Genomic DNA, 20102 nt, shown 5'->3' with positions numbered 1-20102 from the left:
AAAATTACCAACAATATGCCGCTGTCGCAGTAATAAATACATTTAATACTTATTACGTTTCAAGCTAGGAATATTTTTTGTGGATTGCCACAATATCACAAAACTGAATGTTTCCCAACAATGCTGTTATTTATTCAATTGGTACCTGATTACCTAACAAATTCATTCAATGCTCGCGCTGTCACGTTTTTGCTCAAATATTACATCACGTCACGCCTTTTATTCATTGCAAGGTGATTTTATTATGTACAATTCATACAAATGTTGTTGTGCGCAAATCACGGTCTAATTTTATAATGTAGTGGCAAATTATGAACACAAGTAAGTACATAAATATTTTATGCTTCGATTATAGGTACTTCTTTTTGTGGATCAACATAGACATATAAAATACCTACCACTTTTTTGCACGAGTGCAGAATAGTTTTTTATGCCAAATAAAAAACTTTTCTGCACTTTTTTTCTCTTTTTTTGCTGATGTTTTTTCTATTCTTTTATTCTTAATTTTTTGTATAATATTTTCGAGTCGTAGATGCATCCAATGCTTAGAGTAAAATAGGATCCCAGTTTTATGTATTTAAGATGAAGGGGGTCGACCGCATCTCTATAAAACATAGTCCCCGTTTTCCTCTCTGGGTATTACCATTATTGAATCGTCGGAATCTGAATCATGCTACATAGTACATACGCGCCTTGTCTGTATTGACAGTTGTATGATTCCAATTATTTTTACACAAATTGACTAAGCCCCACGGAAAGCCCCTCAAGAAAGCTTGTGTTGTGGGTATTCAGACAACGATATATATAATATACAAATACTTAAATACGTATAAAACAACCATGACTCAGGAACAAATATCTGTGCACATCACACAAATAAATGCCCTTACTGGGATTCGAACCCAGGACCGCGGCTTCACAGGCAGGGTCACTACCCACTAGGCCAGACCGGTCGTCAAATATGATTCATTTATCGGTTTGATTTGAGGTTTACGTTCAGATTGGCCTGTAAGTTATTAAATGCACAAAAAATACGCTAAATATTGCAAAAACTACGAGTGAATACGTATGAAGCCATAATTTCACATAACCAAAATGGAATGAAAGGCATCGTTGCAATTCATCGCCATTACCATTCCCATCGAAATGATTAATGATAAGTGGCTTTAATGGTTATCGAATATAAACAGTTTGCTTTTTGCGATTTAACGAACCTGGCTCTTTAAACGTCAGTGGCTATCTAAATTCCATTATTTTTGGAAATTACAAAATGAAAATTGGTTTCAAACGGAATAGCAAATCAAATATACTAAAGTGAAAAGAGAGAATTTTTATTTCTCCATGGAACTTTCGCTCTTTTTTTTTGTATCTACGTGCGTGATAGGTGGTAACTGCTAATTAAAATTATAAAAGTTATAAAAGCCAAGTTATAAAATTATAAAAAATATATATTTTAGATTCTCACAATAAACTCTTTCGTTTTATATAAGTAGTTAACACAATATAGTTTGAAAAACTTTTTTTTTCTCATTTACCCCCCAAAAGTGGCCTCCATGTTTAAAATTCATTTGTTTACGTTATATGTCCGTGTTTGCGTCACAAATTTACATAAGTGTACCAAATTTCAACTTAATTGGTCCAGTAGTTTCGGAGAAAATAGGCTTTGACAGACGGACAGACAGACGCACGAGTGATCCTATAAGGGTTCCGTATTTTTCTTTTGAGGTACAAAACCCTAAAAATTGATATAAAAATGTTTTTTTTTGTCAGTAGCCCAATGGAAAATTCACGTGTTTTTATTTCAGGATTCTTACAGTTTTTACCCTGTTTCACACAGTTAGCAGCAATTTGGTAAACCGGCGAGGTGTTCAAAATTACTTTACCTCTTATTCTTTTAACAATAAAGTCGCGTCAAGATCGTTTTGAACACCTCGCCCGCTTAGCAACTATTGCTGCTGACTCTTTGCGAACTTAAGACATCAACGCGCTCATAGGAAGTCTGGGCTACTAAACGCAAAAATCGAAGTTCGCAAATTGCGAGCATCTTTCTCTGTCACTCTAATTACGCCTTCATTGGAGTAAAAGAGAAAGATCCCCGCATTTTACGAACTTCGGTTTTCGCGGTAGGCCCTCTGATGACAAAATGCGGCATTCGATGCCTGCGTCTCACCTATACATATGTACGAACAAACGTAACAACGCACTTACAACCCCTCTGGTGTTGCGGGTGTCCGTGGGCGACGGTAATCGCTTACCATCAGGTGATTCCTCTGCTCATTTCCCTCCTATATCACAAAGAAAAACTATGACGAGCGAAATGTACGCGCGAATAATAAAATTATATCCTTCCTATATCATAAAGTACACTTCAATTGGTCCCGTAGGCGAAATTATCCCTCCGTGGGATTCCTTCCTGTCAACCTTTGAGCATTTGATAGTCTGTGCGGAAAGAGAAGAGTCGTGGAATGTAAGGGAACCCATACATTCTACGATTTTCTTTCCGCACAGACGCATCAAAATCCGTTGCGTAGTTTTAAAGATCTAAGCATACAGACAGACAGACAGGGAAGCGACTTTGTTTTATACTATGTAGTGACTAATTTGAAAAATACTTATACATATTTTACTGGACTTGAATTTGGACCATAGTTGTAAGTTGTGGACTAATGTTACCTGGTTTTACGGTATTCAGTAAATGCTGACGTGCATGGGCTAATCGTCCCTTTTGGGTTTTATTTTAATGAAATGTGGATGTCGTAGTCAGATTGTATAATCCGCCGTATTACATTACGGCTAGCCGTTTTACAAAACAGGGGCGTTTTGAAATGCGGCGGTTCGACGATTAGCCGGATTGTCATTACGATACGTTCTTCAATAAGGCGGCCTACGTTTAGCCGCATCGTATCTACTATTTAAATTGTAGAGTGACCATTCTTTCGGTCGCCTACGTAACCGGAGTTTGACAATGTTTGCAATTTAATTTATTTTTACCATGGTCCCACCGCACTTCATGTGTTTCTTTTCCAAAACATTTCCTTCACAACTTAAATTCGCGGGGCTCCTATTTCTGGGCGGTTTGCCCTTCGGGCATCTGAAGCTACCTAACGAACCTAACCTACTTACCTACCTACGCTTTTTTCCCCAAAGTGTAATGTTTTCACGGACGTCTCACTAAATCAATAGCTAGGTAGGTTAGGTTCGTTAGGTAGCTTCAGATGCCCGAAGGGCAAACCGCTCAGAAATAGGAGCCCCGCTCGTCTAGTTAAGTTGCAAAGGAAATGTTTTTTGAAAAGAAACAGTCCGACGAACTCCAGATTTGATGGACACCCCAGCGTTTTTCATAGTTTGTTGTTGTTATGTCAGGCAGCGCCACGAGTGTTAAAAATGGGCACTAAAAACTGTCAAAGCGGCGGCTAATGACTCGCTGTATTACATTACGGCTAGCCGTCTTGAAGAACGTATGGCGCCGAATACATTCCGGCGGATTTTCATTCAGCCGCATTCAATCCGGCTAATCGTCGAACCGCCGCAATTCAAAACGCCCCTGTTTTGTAAAACGGCTAGCCGTAATGTAATACGGCGGATTATACAATCCGACTGCGACATGGATACTATAAAATATTTTCAGGACAATAAAAGCCTTATTTGTCACGTCTCTCGCGATTTCTGTGAAGACTGCGTAGGAAGGTTATAAAACTTATAAAATAACATTCGGCCATAGAATGTGAAACTCGATTGTTATCTGAACCCGCGAAATTCCTCTTTTATTACGTGTGTTATATTTGAATATTAATTTCATTTTATTAGCGTTTTAGGCAGGTCCATCGGCGTGTGGTCTGTGTGGGCGTTAAATTGTAGGTTTTTAATTTTATTGGTCTTTTACATTGATTTCAACTTAGCTTACACATAATTTTGCTAAACGGGTCGTATTTGTGAAATATATAAATAATTAAAATGATTATTAGTATGAAAATGTACAGTTAATAGAAAAAAAATACAATATAATTATAATTATTTATTATTAAATTGTACAACGGGACTTAATCGCGTATTTAATAATGTGTAAAAATCGTGAAAGTTTAAATCAGTGTTATAATTATTTATTTGCAAGAATATGTAGGTATGTGCAAAGATGTATTTGTAAATAGCGAGTGGTTCAAAAAGTGGATTTAAAGCCTTGCGAATTGCGATGGTTCTACTACATATCGTATCGTTCTCTTCTCTAGAACCTATCTTGTTTTCCGAATACCGCGGAGTGTCATTAATAAGTAACAAGACAAACCAGATCTAGAGCAGAGCCCAACTGGGGAAGTACCTACAGAAAACCGCAGCCAAATAACACTAGACCCTACTCTTGTGTTGTGTTCCTGCCGGTGAGTAAGGTTGCCAGAGCTCAACGAGGGTGGGTGAGGGTAAAAAGGTCGGCAACGCGCATGTAACACCTCTGGAGTTGCAGGCGTCCATAGGCTACGGTGACTGCTTGCAATCAGGCGGCCCGTATGCTTGTTTGCCACCAATGTGGTATAAAAAAAATAAAAAAATTACATTTTGAACCACCAAGCGTCGACGGGCACAAACAACCCCCACCGCATGCCATGCCTCTCCCCGTCCGTGGGCCACCACGTAAGGGTGGTCATCTCGCCCGCCCAAGGGTCCAAGGGTGGTGAGGGCTCCTCGACCCGGCTGCCGTAGACCTTGATCTCGATCTTGGCGAGGTAGGAGAACGTGAAGCGGAACTCGATGAATGCTGTGCTCTTGAAGTATTTGTAGCATTGGAGGCTGCAATTAAAGAAATGGGGTGTTTGACTACTAGTCAAGTAGTCAAATCAGTTTGTTTTTTCGATAGGTCAAAACGATTTTGCTACCATGGAATTATATGAAACACTAGTATGTGACGTCACAATCAAATTACCTACTCTTTATAGTTTTATACGGGTTTTAAAATAGAAATTGTGTCTAAAAATAACTGCAGTCCACGTTTCCCTATTAAACTTCTGGTGCTTTATTTGATGCATGGTGTAAAAAAAAATTATTAATTACAAATACCCTATTGTAAAGGCTTGGGAGGAAAACGATAACGGTAAAGAGTTTTTAGAAAATAGGAATAGAAAATATTTATTTGGCGTAAATACATACATTAGGTACAACAGGATATTAAATATAGAAACGTACACCAAATAGGATACCACTCAGCATAAGCAGTGTCTGCGCTGGTTTTCGGGGCACCCCAAAAAATATTAAAAACTAAAACTTAAAACTAACACAGAACGGAAACGGACAGGACGAACGGAACAGGACAGATTAGACATAACACGTGTAAGAGAGAGAGAGTCCACAAATATTTTATCTTCTTCTTATATATAGTTTAAGTTAATTCAGGTCCGTTGCAACAAAAATATTAACTATAATCTATAACGTTTTCGGCACTGTATTGTCAATATTATATGTAATATTTTCCAATGCATCTTTTTTGTAATAAGATAAGATAAGATAAAAGATAGTTTATTCAAGTAGACATATAGCCTGACCAGTAATATATGATAATTGTCAAGAGGGCGCTGTTATTCTCATGTATAGGGTGACAATTCATGAATTCAGTGTAGTATGGACACCACCAAACAGGAGAAGTCCGCTTGATCCGCTAATGACACCTGACGGGTTCACAGACATACCGTCTTTTGTCCTGCCCTCTGTGCGTCCCGGAGACGTCGCGGTAGCAGTTGTGCTCCACCCACATGGCGGCGTTAGACCGCTGGTTGCAGTGCAGCGACACCACCAAACAGGAGAAGTCCGCTTGATCCGCTAATGACACCTGACGGAGAAAACTTTAAATTAAAACATGTATTTGGCATGGCCAACTATTAGCAATAAATACTGGTAAGCTGGTTTTGTACCTATAAAATAGGTATCGTCGCCTAGTACAATCTTTAGTTACTTTAATTTTCTATTTTGTGTTTGTGCTCACGAATAAATTATTTCTATTTCTATAAAAATGTTGGAAAGACTCACAAAGAAGTAGCCGCGGCCGTAGTTGTTGGTGAGGAAAACTTCGGACATGTCCCTGTATATAACGCCTGTAGTTTTCGACGACTTGCACTGCCCTTCGCTCGTCTTTGCGTGCTCGCCCGCTGTCCACGAACAAATACAGTGTGTAAATATACAATAAGCTTTATTGAGGTGAGAAATTCAATCGCAAATAAATCTCAAACGCATATGTCAAACCTTCAAACGAGCAATTATTGTATATTTATATATATCATTATATTTCGAGGATCTCGGAAACGGCTCTAATGATTTCGATGAAATTTGGTGTATGGGTGTTTTCGGGGGCGCAAAATCGATCTAGCTAGGTCTTATCTCTGGGAAAACGCGCATTTTTGAGTTTTTGTATGTATTCCGAGCAAAGCTCGGTCTCCCAGATATTATATACTAATTCAGGACAACTCACGTGCATACATAATGGTTTCAACGGGAGACACAGATCGCAGTATGTAGCCAGTGTCCTCCCCCGCTCGTTCGGCGGGTATGGCGGTTATTTGGATGTCGATCCACTCGATGTGGCTGAAGACGCTGACAAAGCGTGCTGGCGCACCACAGCCCGGCCCGCGAATGCCGAAACCGAGCTACAAATAAATTAATTTTTGAGAAGAGAACTGCGATATATCGTTTATACTTGGTCAACCAAATCTTGACAGTAGAAAAAGGCGGCAAATTTGAAAAATGTAGGCGCGAAGGGATATCGTCCCATAGAAAATTAGAATATCGCGCCTTTTTTTACTGACAAGATTTGGTTGACCAGCTATAATTAACTTTTAGAGCTAATAAAAATGCAAATTACCTACAGTAGCTTAATACAATATACAAAATAAATAAGGCTTAATAGAGACCGAAGGCGAAGCATGTTTCGCCGCATCCTGGCTTGAAAAACAGAGAACCTATAAAGCTTTACGTATGTAGAATGTAGTTGTAGATATTCGCAAGTTCTATAGAATGACGTTATCAATAAGACAGACGCTGAATAGGTTGCCAAAGAATCCAAAGATTCGGTTGCAACTGGGAAAAAGAAGGAAGGAAAAAGGAGATTGTCTAAAATGAGGATCTGACCAGTATCGGTCCACCCGGACCAGTGCGGTCCTTCTGGACATCGGCACGGCGCCGCTGTCCCACATGCAGGCGGGCTGAGCCGTGCAGCAGATTGACCCTGGGGACCATCAGCTGGTAGTTCAGCTATCTTGGAATATGGCTAAGGTGAAGAACACACCAGTATCCAGCTGTCGGCCCTCCTGGACACCATCACGGTGCCGCTGTCCCACACGCAGGCGGGCTGAGCCGTGCAGCAGATTGACCCTGGGCACCATCAGCTGGTAGTTCAGCTATCTTGGAATATGGCTAAGGTGAAGAACACACCAGAATCCAGCTGTCAGCCCTCCTGGACACCAGCACGGCGCCGCCGTCCCACACGCAGGCGGGCTGAGCCGTGCAGCAGATTGACCCTGGGGACCATCAGCTGGTAGTTCAGCTATCCTGGAATATGGCTACAGTAAAGAACACACCAGTATCCAGCTGTCGGCCCTCCTGGACACCATCACGGTGCCGTTGTCTCACACGCAGGCGGGCTGACCCGTGCAGCAGATTGACCCTGGGCACCATCAGCTGGTAGTTCAGCTATCTTAGAATATGGCTAAGGTGAAGAACACACCAGAATCCAGCTGTCAGCCCTCCTGGACACCAGCACGGCGCCGCCGTCCCACACGCAGGCGGGCTGCTGGGCCTGAGCCGTGGCGCAGATTGACTCGGATGGCATCATCAGCTCGTAGTTTAGCTGCCAACGAAAGAACAGGAACAATATTAAAGCTTCTGACTGACAGATTAACACAGCCGACTCAAACCAGAAAGGCCTGTGCACACCGGCTGCGTGTGCGTGACGTGCACGTACGCGTGCAGCGTTGTACAGATCCTTATGAGAGACGGCACACCGCCACAGAATAACTAATAGTACTACCGTACAGAAAATTCACTCCATCACAAAAGTCAGATTTAGGTATAAAATTACACCTATATCGCCGCCTGCAAGCAAAATTGAAACTTATAACCGCGCACGAACCGTGAATCTCCTTTGCGCGCCGCAGTTTTATGACCGAGCTGTGAGTGTCGGCACGGGGTTATCACTTGACAAGTTTTTATACCTAAAGTCTATTTTTTTATTCGGTAGACTAAAATGACATTTCGTAGTATGAACATCATGTGTCATTTCATACTATGAAATGTCATTATAGTCTACCGAATAAAAAAATAGACTTTATACCCACTGATTTATTATTTTTAAGATAAATATGTAGGAATTACAAACGTTAATTATGTAAACATACATTTTTTATCCGGAGATAGTATGTGGAGATAGTGTGTGTATGTCTAATTCTCACGGAAGTAAGTTCCGAAGCCATTGTGTATTTTCAATTTTGCGCGAGCGCCACGTGTCACGACTATCGTGCACGCCAGGGGGGGGGACACTAGGAATGTAGTTAACGTCAGTAAAGATGCAGGCGATTTCTATATTTTGCTCCCGACAACATACTATTGCGTAAAGTTGACTTCCGATTACACAAACTACGTCACCAGATGTCACTATAAAATTCATATAATTTTGGTGGCATTCATATTAAAATTAAAATAAGTACGAATTAATATTTTTAATTATTATAATTTTCAATTAATTTTGCGAAAAAATAAGAGTTTTGTTAAAATGTGATTTAATTATGCTGTTTGTTTATGCTGGAAACATTGCATAACCGCCAAGACCATAGAGGTACAATATACAATCATAATTATATAGATGAAATGGGCGAGGAGCCAGTTGACCGAACGAGATGCACTTATAGAACTTTTAGTATGGAGTAGCAGAGAAAGCGCTTTTGAAATAACCCGACCAAATTACGTAGGTTATGTTTGGTAGGTTGTCAGGAACGTCAAAAAGTGTTTTTAATTTGGTCGCATCACGTATGTTCTGTCCCTCACGGGCGCACGCGTATAGCTCATCTAAGTATATAATACTAGGTATATGGCCAAGACATGAAATTTTTTAGCTGTCACTGGAAGAGCGTAAATTAAAAATATTTTAGTGATGGCTGAGCCATTTTCTTCGTTATGGTTTGGTTATGGTGCTGGAGGAAATTAGATTATAGCCCGAATGAAAACACATGCCTGCCCTGCCCTGCCATGCCCTGTTGTGAAAACCTCCAGAAAGTGCGTTGAGTTCTGTGTTATTTTGTGCAATATGGACGCTATTTTAGAGTAAATTTATTTCGTGGTAGGTATCTAATAAGTACCTACTTTTGATAAGGCACGCCACTATCGATAAATCTGCTACAATGCCTAGACTATGTGCTTGTATTGTGCGTAGTAAATTAATCATATTTTCTTAATCATGTATTTTCTTGTGTGTGAATGCTTTTTCACCACACTCGCTTTCTTTTCTATTGTTTACCTAAAATTGTACTTTCCTAGCGATAATGTGATGTAAAACATGTATGCAATAAACATATTGAATTTAATATTCTGTTTTTTTCTTTATTCCATTATTGATAACATTAACCTTTTCCACATAATGTTAGGTCTACTTGGGCGGTTTACAAGTAAATAATTAAAGGTTTTTGTTACAAGAAACCAAACAAAAAATGGACTTGTAAACCGCCCGAGTAGACCTAATATTATGTGGAACGAAAGTACACGTATGGATGCATATGTAGTTGTGCACGCACACAAACATACTTAGTATCGGCGGAGAATCAGAGATGGCTCTTTCAAATGAGTTTCCATAAAATGCTTCAAGAGGGCTCTCTTTACCTATATACTTACTTTACTCTTTGGTGCACGCCGAGCGGCAGCCCACTGCCATACGCCTGTCCGATGGGCGCGCCGGCCAAATGTACCTAAACTGTGGAGTGACACCCCCCTGACACCGCTTGCATGACGTGTGCGTGTGCGGCTCCAACATTTTAGCGCACGCGCACGTGCACGTCACACACACGCAAGCCGGTGTGAACAGGCCTGTACGGCTACCAGTTTGTCACTGACATAAACGCCGTCGAGAACGTAATTTACTTTCTATACATCTCGCTCGTACTCGCATATTAGTGCAAACGATCTGTATAGAAAGTAAATTACGTTCTCGATAGCGTAAATGTCAGTTTTGACACTGTCAGTGACTCATGGTACGGGCTCTGAAGGTGAAGCACCGGAAGGTAAATTGTACGCATATGCATATGTAAACGTATACCTATGTATAATTTTAGAAAAACTATTACAATACTTATCATTTCTTATAGCATTCACATATATTATTATGTTTAAAGTATGGAGATAGGTATTATAGAAGGTGAGGAAACTTTACCTCAGCCTTTTCGTAAAACCTGTCACAATCCTCCTTCTCAACGTAATCCACTTTGGTGACCTCTTTCATCAGCTCACCCGTCGCTGGCAAAAAAATAATTGCTTTAGGTTTATTGGTAAATAAATAATTACTGGCGAAATTTATAGACTACACAATTTTTAAGTGAAAAAAAAACTTGTAAATCTAGGTCATACTTTGATTCAAGTCCTAATTATTGTGTCTGTTCGTAAGAATTTCTTTCTTAAACAAACGTCGACGACTTTGGTGTCGAGGTCCGGTTAATTTTAATAACAAACCTTTGACATATCGAGCATATTTAGACCCGTTTTAATATGCATATTTAGTAAGTCCGATTAAGTCTTCATTTTACGTAACTTTTGGTAACAGAAGTGACAAGATTGACACAATCATAACTTACCATCTGTCATTCTCACAACGTACAGTTTGTCGAAGGTGCCACTGCCTTTGTAGGGGAGGCAAATCGGGTAAATGACAGCTGTAACAACAATATTTTTATAGTTTGTTTTGTTAGAAACAGCCTAGATTTTTCCGTCAGTATTACACAATAAAATTGTAATGGCATCCGCTAGCTGGCGCGAGTGCACGGAGCGGGCATACGCACGCGGGTGCCATTGTATGTAAAATCCGTAGCACGCGTCCCGTGTCCGTGCCAGTTAGCGTTGCCATACCAATAATCTTCGTTAACTCGCTCACCCGCTCCGTGCAACCGCGCCAGCTAGCGGACGCCCTAACGGCCTGGTCACGACATTGCGCGACCGGCTTCGGCTAAGGCGACAACCATAGGTTGGAGCGAGACACAGCGATCGGACCTATCGTTCCCACCTATGCATGTCGCCTTAGTCTAAGCCAGTCGCGCAATGTCGTGGCCAGCCGTAATGATTAACTGGCCCTGCAGCAATAGGCTGATAATAAGTACCTACATGATTGGGAAGTGACTTTTATGCTATAGGAATGGAAAGTGACAACAGGCCCAAAAATTCTGGTTTAAACAGCCTTATTTTTAGATCCCGGTTACTAAGAGACGGCCTTCTTCTTTCATACTTAGGTACAAGATACACTTATAAGTTTTATCTACGTAAGTAGAGACAAAGCTATTTGTTAGAATGAGATAACGATCTCTCATCCTGTAGTATAGCTATGTCCCTACTTACGTAAGAAACTTGGAAACTTACATGGGTGTCCTCTGGTGGTGGCACCATGCGGAATGATCTCCACTAAAGCGATGCTGGCGTAAGTCTTTTCGAGCTCATACTCGTGGTGCATAACGTAGTCTTCGACCCCCATGGTATGTCTGACCGTGTCGCTGAACCATACTATGAAACGCGTTGTGTTCCTGTCAAAACAATGGCTACATTAGCCATAAATATGTATGGGAAATAAAAATTTATTCTTGCGAAAAATCCCTGGGAAAACGCGCATTTTTGAGTTTTTATATGTTTTCCGAGCAAAGCTCGGTCTCCCATATATTAAATTTGTATGTACGTGACACGCGCTACAGAAAACATATATTTCAGTGCCAAGTATAGTAGATACAGTGTTAAAGTCCATGATCAACACAATCTGTAGTTTTTCATAACTTTCCGAACCTAAGCAGGAGCAGCAACGAATTACTTATGATCGAAATTGCGAATACCTACCTAAATTTAAATCAACATCAGATTTTAAAAGTTCGAAAGCCGTTCCAGGATAATGCTGTCCCAGTATCCCATGGACATTGAACTTACGTGATGGTCTGCCGGTTAATTTTGGCCATGTCCTCTGCTGGTGCAAGAGCATACGCTGGGTGTATGAGAACGCCAGTTGTGATCGCATACCGCATCGTCTCGGCTATGTCTAGAATTTATAATTGCACGTTAGATTTAAGGACCGGTCTGGTCTACTTGGTAGTGACCCTGCCTATAAAGCCGATGGTCCTGGGTTCATCGGATCCCTAAATATTCGTACTAACCATCCACACCGCAGTATTTTTTGGAGTAACACTGTGCAACATGATAACATTAGGTAACTTACCTAGTTACTAATTACCGTTGCTCCACAAAAGTTAACTGCAGTTTAGATACGCCTTAAGGGCTGATTTAGACGGTGCGAGAACTCGCATGCGAGTTTCATTACATTGCGTCATTTGACCGGTCGGCTGAATTGTAACCTCAATGGTCCGCAATGTAACTAAAATCGTATAAGAGTTCGCGCGCCGTCTAAATGAGCCCTAAGGGCCACCCCATACTAGCGTCTTTTGAGCGAAAGCGTCTTTATGGAAAATGGCGATAGCGTCGCCGCGCAGTAGCGTCGAGCAGCAACCATAGAGTTGACTAGACGCCAACGCTCGGGAGACGCTAGTGTGGGGTGCCTCTAAAAAGGCCGTGGCCTATCTATTAATCTTATGAGAGCCAAAAGTGCCGTGCGTTCGTTAAAGACACAAAGACACTTCAACACGTGCCCTCTTCAACTGATTGGTTACTTAACTGAGGGCACTTCTTATCTTCCTGTTCTTTCAAACAGTCAATCTTGCACGTGCCAGTAACATACCTTATACGTCTACACTTTTTTTTTTCGTTATATTTTATATGCGGAAGAAAGAGAGGGTCTTGAATGTAAAAGTGTCAGGATATAAACAAACGGAGTAGCCATTAACAGGCGTTCCCCTCTGTCGAAAATAGGCGGCCAATGGTCATACACAATATGGACTGGCGTTTATCTGATTATCCACAATATGGATAGCCACGTTACGTATACCTTTGACATGCCCTTCCCCCGCAAAAATCGGCAGACTGTTTTGTACAGAAAATAATAGACAAGGTTTGGTTATATCCTCTAAACATGAAATGGCAGAGTTAACAGACAGTGTAACACATTTTTACTTAATTGAACAATTTGGACATTTTGGACAATTTGAAAGAAATCATGCCACATACAGAAATCATGCTGAATGATGCCAATCCAGGGGAACCGGCCCATCTGATCCTTGGGCACTACACCTTCCGGCACGGTCTCCTCCAGGTCCAGCTGGCAATATATCTGGTCCCAGTGGATTCCGTGGCAGGCTACAAACAAATATAAATATACCTCGACTCTGTCTAATATCAGCTATATGGGAAGTGTCGGGTCCTGTCTGTTCAAGAAAAGTTTAGGTATCTTATGGCCGTGGACCAATATGGGTGCAACGACCATAAAATATCCTAAACGGCTAAACGATAGGTCATTAAGAGCTGACAGGCGTGCACAATATCTCGAACCACAAAGTTGTCATTATTATGGGGAAAGAACACTACACTATATAACTCCTCGGATTTATAATAACATAAGATTTCTGTCTGTAAATGAAAATATTACAAAAGCAACGTTTAAGAGAAAGTAAAACTAGAAATGTTGGAAACATACTTACCTAAAAAGTAATAAGCTCAAACAAACATGTACATATTATAAAATCATTGCAATATAAATAAATAAAGAGACACTAACTCTAGTCTGACATGTTGGCTACAGCGTGGTAGATCAAATATAAACGTCATATTTGTATTTGACAACTTACTTTGCACATATATCACTGCTAATATTATTGATAATATCACTGTCTCGTAATGTAGCATGATTGTGTTTATCTTACATTGGTTTTAATACTTTTAAATAACACTAACACGCAAATATTTTAGCTAGGGTTTTGATTCTATTAACATTTAGGAGTCTAAAAGTTGGCCCGAATTGCTGTATAAAATGTATTTTAAATTAATGTTACTTTTATTTTTGTAGGTACTTGTATTTCAATTTTTTACGAAATAATGCTTATGTCAAAAAAATATCGGCCTCAGTTTAGTCTATTCTATAAAGCACTGTAAATCTTCTGACACACTATCACAGACTGAATCAAATTCGTTCATTCAGAATGTGTACAGTTTGTAAAACTACGGAACAAACAGTATATTATTTGAGCCGTGATAATCAAAACCAACGGAATTTCACACGAGAACAATGTTGACTTTCGACTTGCTTCCTGTAGGGTACATCTGGTTTTTGTGATACAGTCAATAAGTGGAGATAGCCTGTAAGGACGTGCTACTTTCGATCTGGAGGTCTCGGGTTCAAACCCCGGCTCGTACCGATGAATTTTTTGGAACTTTTGTACGAAATGCCACATTATTTCCAAACGGTATAAATAATTTTTTCCAAAATATTTTAACGATATATAACGAAATTTATTACCTAATCATTACCTAATAGACCATAAGTCAGTAGGTACTTAACCTAGAACAAGTACGTACCTACTTAAGTAGGTAACCTATAATTTATGTATTGTTGTATTTCTACCATATTTCTGTGACTATCAACCTATATGAAGTCGCGCATGATGTATTATGGAGTCGCGTGGTACTATAATGCTTCGGCAATATATTAGTAATTGGAAGTTTGCCACGTTATTCTATAACACTCTATACAACTTGTACTCTGCCAAAGCTCAGAGCACTAACACATACAGCCTTGTTCACTTTTTATCACAATGACCCAGCATGGGATTGTAAAGGGAGGTTTCATATGCATATTAATAAAAACAAGAGCACTCCGAAGCATTGTCGTAATTAATCGTACGATCAGCGCCACAGGCGGCCATTTTGTTCCTCAGGCCGCTGGGAACTCACTAATTCATTATACTCACTAATTTTAAATAGCCCTTTTGTTTTTTGTTTTGATTTACACCAATGAATGATGGATATCATAAAATTCATATTTCTTGTATATGTAAAGTGCTACGAGGAATTGTTCGGAAAAATCGTCATCATCGTTTGTTGTGGAATGTTTATTAACCCTTCGTATGTACAAGCACTGATCAGTGCGAACGAATTTAAACCTATTGAATTCAACAATGGATTTAAATTCGTGCGCACTGACAGTGCTTAGACATACGAAGGGTTAAGAACATTTTCGCTCTTATTGCACATTTTACTATTAAATAAATTATCAAAATGATTGTAGTTACTTCAGATTGTAGTTAGTCAGCTTAAGTTAGACAGTTTTCTAAATTTAATTGGAAATTTGTAAGTAAGAGGGGCTACCGCGAAAACCGAAAATCGCAAATTTCGGGGATCTTTCTCTTTTACTCCAATGAAGGCGTAATTAGAGCGACAGAGAAAGATGTCCGCAATTTGCGAACTTTTCGCGGTTATAGCTATTTAAATTAACGTCCACATTTACGCCTTTATGTAGAGACCATTTGTATCAAATACCCGCCAGCCTATTATGGATAGCTTTATCCATCTTTATCCACGTGATAAAATAACTGTCACTGTTTAACACCGTGGGAAAGAAAGTGACGGACACCGTTTTATCACGCTGTCACGTAGACAAGAACGACCATCATATCCGTCACGGGCGTAGCCAGGGGGAGGGTTTTGGGGGTTCAAAGCCCCCCCCCCGAAAACTTCAGAATATTAACATTCATAGAATTAAAATAAGAACAGGGGGCCGATTTTTGAATTTCGACCACTCGATTTCGTGTATTTCATTAATAATATCTCCACTACTAGGCATTTAAATTCTACTATTAGAATTGAAATCGAGTGGTCAATACCACTAGATTCCAAATTTCTATCGCTCGTATTTCAAAAATCAGCATTTCGGCGTTTTCCTCCGATTTTCGAGTGACGAAATCGAGCGATAGAAATTCAAAAATCGGTCCCCAGGCGTGCGGCATATTTCATTGATTACTCACCATTACCTAGTATACGGTGGTTTGGATTTTGGATTTCTCCGCCATCGTCGATTATCGGATCGAAATTGATGCGAATGAAGTAGTGGATATATTTAAAAAGAAAAACAGAAGATTAATTTTGTAATATTCTGTGTTTCTGCGATATATAACAGAACGTTATTTTTAGTGTACCTACCGCACAAACTTTGTTCGCGGTACACTTATGGGATCACATCGGTCTTGCAAATCAGTTAAATGTGTTTTTTATTTAGCTTATAGTTTATACTGTCCCACTACTCGAAAACGGGCTCCCCCAATTCCTTCAAGGATTTTTTTTCTGTATGTATTTTTCACATCTCTAATATTTTTCTTGTATAAGGGTTATTTTATGTACTTTTAAGCGTTTTTAGGGTTCCGTAGCCAAATGACAATAAACGGAACCCTTATGGATTCGTCATGTCTGTCTGTCTGTCCGTCTGTCCGTCCGTATGTCACAGCCACTTTTTTCCGAAACTATAAGAACTATACTGTTGAAACTTGGTAAGTAGATGTATTCTGTGAACCGCATTAAGATTTTCACACAAAAATAGAAAAAAAGCGGCCAAGTGCGAGTCGGACTCGCCCATAAAGGGTTCCGTATTTAGGGGATTTATGACGTATTAAAAAAACCTACTTACTAGATCTCGTTCAAACCAATTTTCGGTGGAAGTTTGCATGGTAATGTACATCATATATTTTTTTAGTTTTATCATTCTCTTATTTTAGAAGTTACAGGGGGGGGGACACATTTTACCACTTTGGAAGTGTCTCTCGCGCAAACTATTCAGTTTAGAAAAAAAAAATATTAGAAACCTCAATATCATTTTTGAAGACCTAGCCATAGATATCCCACACGTATGGGTTTGATGAAAACATTTTTTTTGAGTTTCAGTTGTATGGGGAACCCCCAAAATGTATTGTTTTTTTTTTCTATTTTTGTGTGAAAATCTTAATGCGGTTCACAGAATACATCTACTTACCAAGTTTCAACAGTATAGATAGTTCTTATAGTTTCGGAAAAAAGTGGCTGTGACATACGGACGGACAGACGGACAGACAGACAGACATGACGAATCCATAAGGGTTCCGTTTTGTGCCATTTGGCTACGGAACCCTAAAAACAATAAATTTTGGGGGTTCCCCATACTTAGAACTGAAACTCAAATTTTTTTTTTCATCAAACCCATACGTGTGGGGTATCTATGGATAGGTCTTCAAAATGATATTGAGGTTTCTAATATCATTTTTTTCTAAACTGAATAGTTTGCGCGAGAGACACTTCCAAAGTGGTAAAATGTGTCCCCCCCCCCCTGTAACTTCTAAAATAAAAGAATGATAAAACTCAAAAAAATATATGATGTACATTACCATGCAAACTTCCACCGAAAATTGGTTTGAACGAGATCTAGTAAGTAGTTTTTTTTAATACGTCATAAATCCCCTAAATACGGAACCCTTCATGGGCGAGTCCGACTCGCACTTGGCCGCTTTTATTTTCTTGAACCCCCCCCGATACTAAAACCTGGCTACGCCCGTGATATCCGTACAGGGCGGCATTTAGAAAATGGAATATGTGATATATTATTGTCTTTAAATATCACAAGTATCACAATAAAGGCTAAACTTATATTATGGCAAGTAAGAGGGCGTGGAGTTGATCACGCGTAGATATCTGCCTGTGTAAAACATGGCCCCATCGGGTGCGAACCGACCGTATAGACGAGTTTTCATGTTCAATATTTGCGTACCAATGAGTTTAGCGGAACTTATGTATTATTGTTTTTGTACGTGTTTTTGTATTTTATTTTTATATCCATATTATTAAATAACCTACCTTAAGTTTGAAGAGAAATAAAGGAAATAACATATGTTGTCTTGTGTAATATGAATAATTTTATATGAATTGATAATTGTTTTATTCCGCTTTATTTACCTGACATTGATGTCAGCGTCAAATTTGTACATAAAAATACAAATTTTTGTAGTCTTTTTTTCTTGAGTACCTATGTTTCTTAACGCTAGCTATTTCCAGTAGCAATTTAAAATTTCAATAGAGCAAGTTTCAGTTAAAATTGTACAGTAGCTTTGATAAATGATTACAGAACAATATATACAAAATTTCCTCTCTCCAAATTGCGACATCTGTATTTACAAAACCTAGATAAAATCGCGTTTTGTTGCTACACGGTCGGTGCAGACCCGAAGTAATACCTATGGAGTCTGAGGGACGCAATTAACCCCCAACCTCGGCCTGTGATCCCCACAGCACACTACAGCTCGGTCATTTTAAAATGGGAAACTGCTAATAATTCTGTAACAAATAATTTGAGACCTAACTTTAAATGTATTAGGTACTACTGAAACGTTTGGAGGGGAGAAAGTGGGTGCAAGGCTGGGTCTGTTTGGGGACAACAGTATTTTTTTAACTTACCCCCCACTTTATAGTCAGTATGCAATCGTCTAAGTAGTATAAGTATATGTAGATTAAACTTTTTTATGTTTAAAATAAATGTTAAAGAGCTTATTCGACCACACGGTCGCCGGACACTTGCGAATTGCGAACGGGACCCGATGTCGGGCCCGATGACTCTTGTAATATCAGAATGTCGTTAACAATAGGTACCTATTTAAAATGTAAAAGTTCATTTCAGTGTAATAATATCAAACATTGAATATTTTTAGCAATTCGAGACCAATTTTTTTTGCATTTCAAATATTGCTAACGATGTTCTGATATTTCGTGCGTGAAACAGAAAACTACCATTGCAAGAGTCATCGAGCCCGACATCGAGTCCGACATCGGGCCTCGTTCACAAATGTGGATCTAATCAAAGTGCTGTCACTGTTTTAAGCTGTACCTCGTTGTTTCCATGGCTGTATACTACAAACAGACATCGGTCTCGGTTACTGAACTGCAACACAAAACGCGTTAGTTGCCCGTTGTGGGAATTATCGGACAATATCGGACTCGTGGCTTTTTTATACCGAGTGCATTTTGGAAGATTATCTGTGGAAAATTTTGTAATATCTAAGTACCTAACGGTGCTTTTGTTTTGGATGTGCTATACAATGTTTTCATTAGAATATCTATACGGTGAGATTAGTTGTATACAAACATACTCGCATATAGAACTATTTACATACCTATTACATTTATTTTACTTAGAACGCTCATGGTAAGCAAGCCTGTTTATTCTTTCAATTACTAGCAAATTCTCTAAAATATGCCCCATCGTACAGAAATCTCGTGTGGGTGTTTGTGACGTTTTCAGATAAAAGGTAGCAATCACTCTCTGTCCATAGGGTCACTTTTAATTGCACTATTACCTACGGCAGAACCGCCTTAAGTATTGTCAATCAGTTACATACTTTAATTTAAAAATGGAACATTCAACCTTCCAAACCTAAAGTTTTTCTTATAACCCATATACCAAAAAAACTATTCAAATTAAAATCGATGTATATAAAGAACTTGAACAAATTGAATATGCATAAAAAGTATTAAAAATAATAAAGATTTTAATGATCATTAGACAATCGGCATACGCGTGTAATGGAACGGCATTTGTTCCGCCATCTTTGTTGCGGCACAGCACAGATTAGATACGCACGTAACGAACTGTGACTGAATGTGCCTTCGGGAATAATTACTTGGTACTTTGTATTTGTTTATGGTAGTGTTGGTAGGAACTCGAGTCTTTTGTGTCTAGTCATAGGAACTCGAGTTGTTTTTGCGCGGCCATTACGAGGTTCAGCACTTAAAAAAAACTTTTATAGCTGGTCAACCAAATCTTGTCAGTAAAAAAAGGCGCGAAATTCAAATTTTCTATGGGACGATATCCCTTCGCGCCTACATTTTTCAAATTTGCCGCCTTTTTCTACTGTCAAGATTTGGTTGACCAAGTATAAGTCCCGAATCAAGTCTGTTGAGTCTTTTATAAGCGCGACTCAAAAAGTTGTAATCTCAAACTG

General features: G+C 39.3%; 2 protein-coding genes across 2 annotated transcripts in view; one reads left to right on the top strand and one right to left on the bottom strand.

Annotated features, from left to right (window-relative positions):
• The window catches only part of LOC134654258 (ankyrin repeat domain-containing protein 6), a 104920-nt gene that overhangs the window by 8203 nt on the left and 76615 nt on the right, over positions 1 to 20102 (top strand). The gene's annotated exons all lie outside the window — the stretch shown is intronic.
• Positions 4542 to 20102, bottom strand: part of LOC134654380 (uncharacterized) — a 35558-nt gene continuing 19997 nt past the window's right edge. Inside the window, exons 9-18 of the mRNA XM_063509845.1 lie at positions 13324 to 13426; positions 12136 to 12244; positions 11584 to 11744; positions 10809 to 10886; positions 10391 to 10473; positions 7700 to 7822; positions 6449 to 6623; positions 6006 to 6128; positions 5673 to 5802; positions 4542 to 4809 (exon numbers count right to left, since the gene is read on the bottom strand). Coding sequence (XP_063365915.1) covers positions 4542 to 4809; positions 5673 to 5802; positions 6006 to 6128; positions 6449 to 6623; positions 7700 to 7822; positions 10391 to 10473; positions 10809 to 10886; positions 11584 to 11744; positions 12136 to 12244; positions 13324 to 13426 — 1353 coding nt within the window. The remainder of the gene's footprint in view (positions 4810 to 5672; positions 5803 to 6005; positions 6129 to 6448; positions 6624 to 7699; positions 7823 to 10390; positions 10474 to 10808; positions 10887 to 11583; positions 11745 to 12135; positions 12245 to 13323; positions 13427 to 20102) is intronic.

The sequence above is a fragment of the Cydia amplana genome, chromosome 14 (assembly GCF_948474715.1).
Source record: "Cydia amplana chromosome 14, ilCydAmpl1.1, whole genome shotgun sequence".
NCBI lineage: Eukaryota > Metazoa > Arthropoda > Insecta > Lepidoptera > Tortricidae > Cydia > Cydia amplana.
The sequence above is the reverse complement of the archived record's forward strand: the minus strand, read 5'-3'. Positions and strand labels throughout refer to the sequence as shown.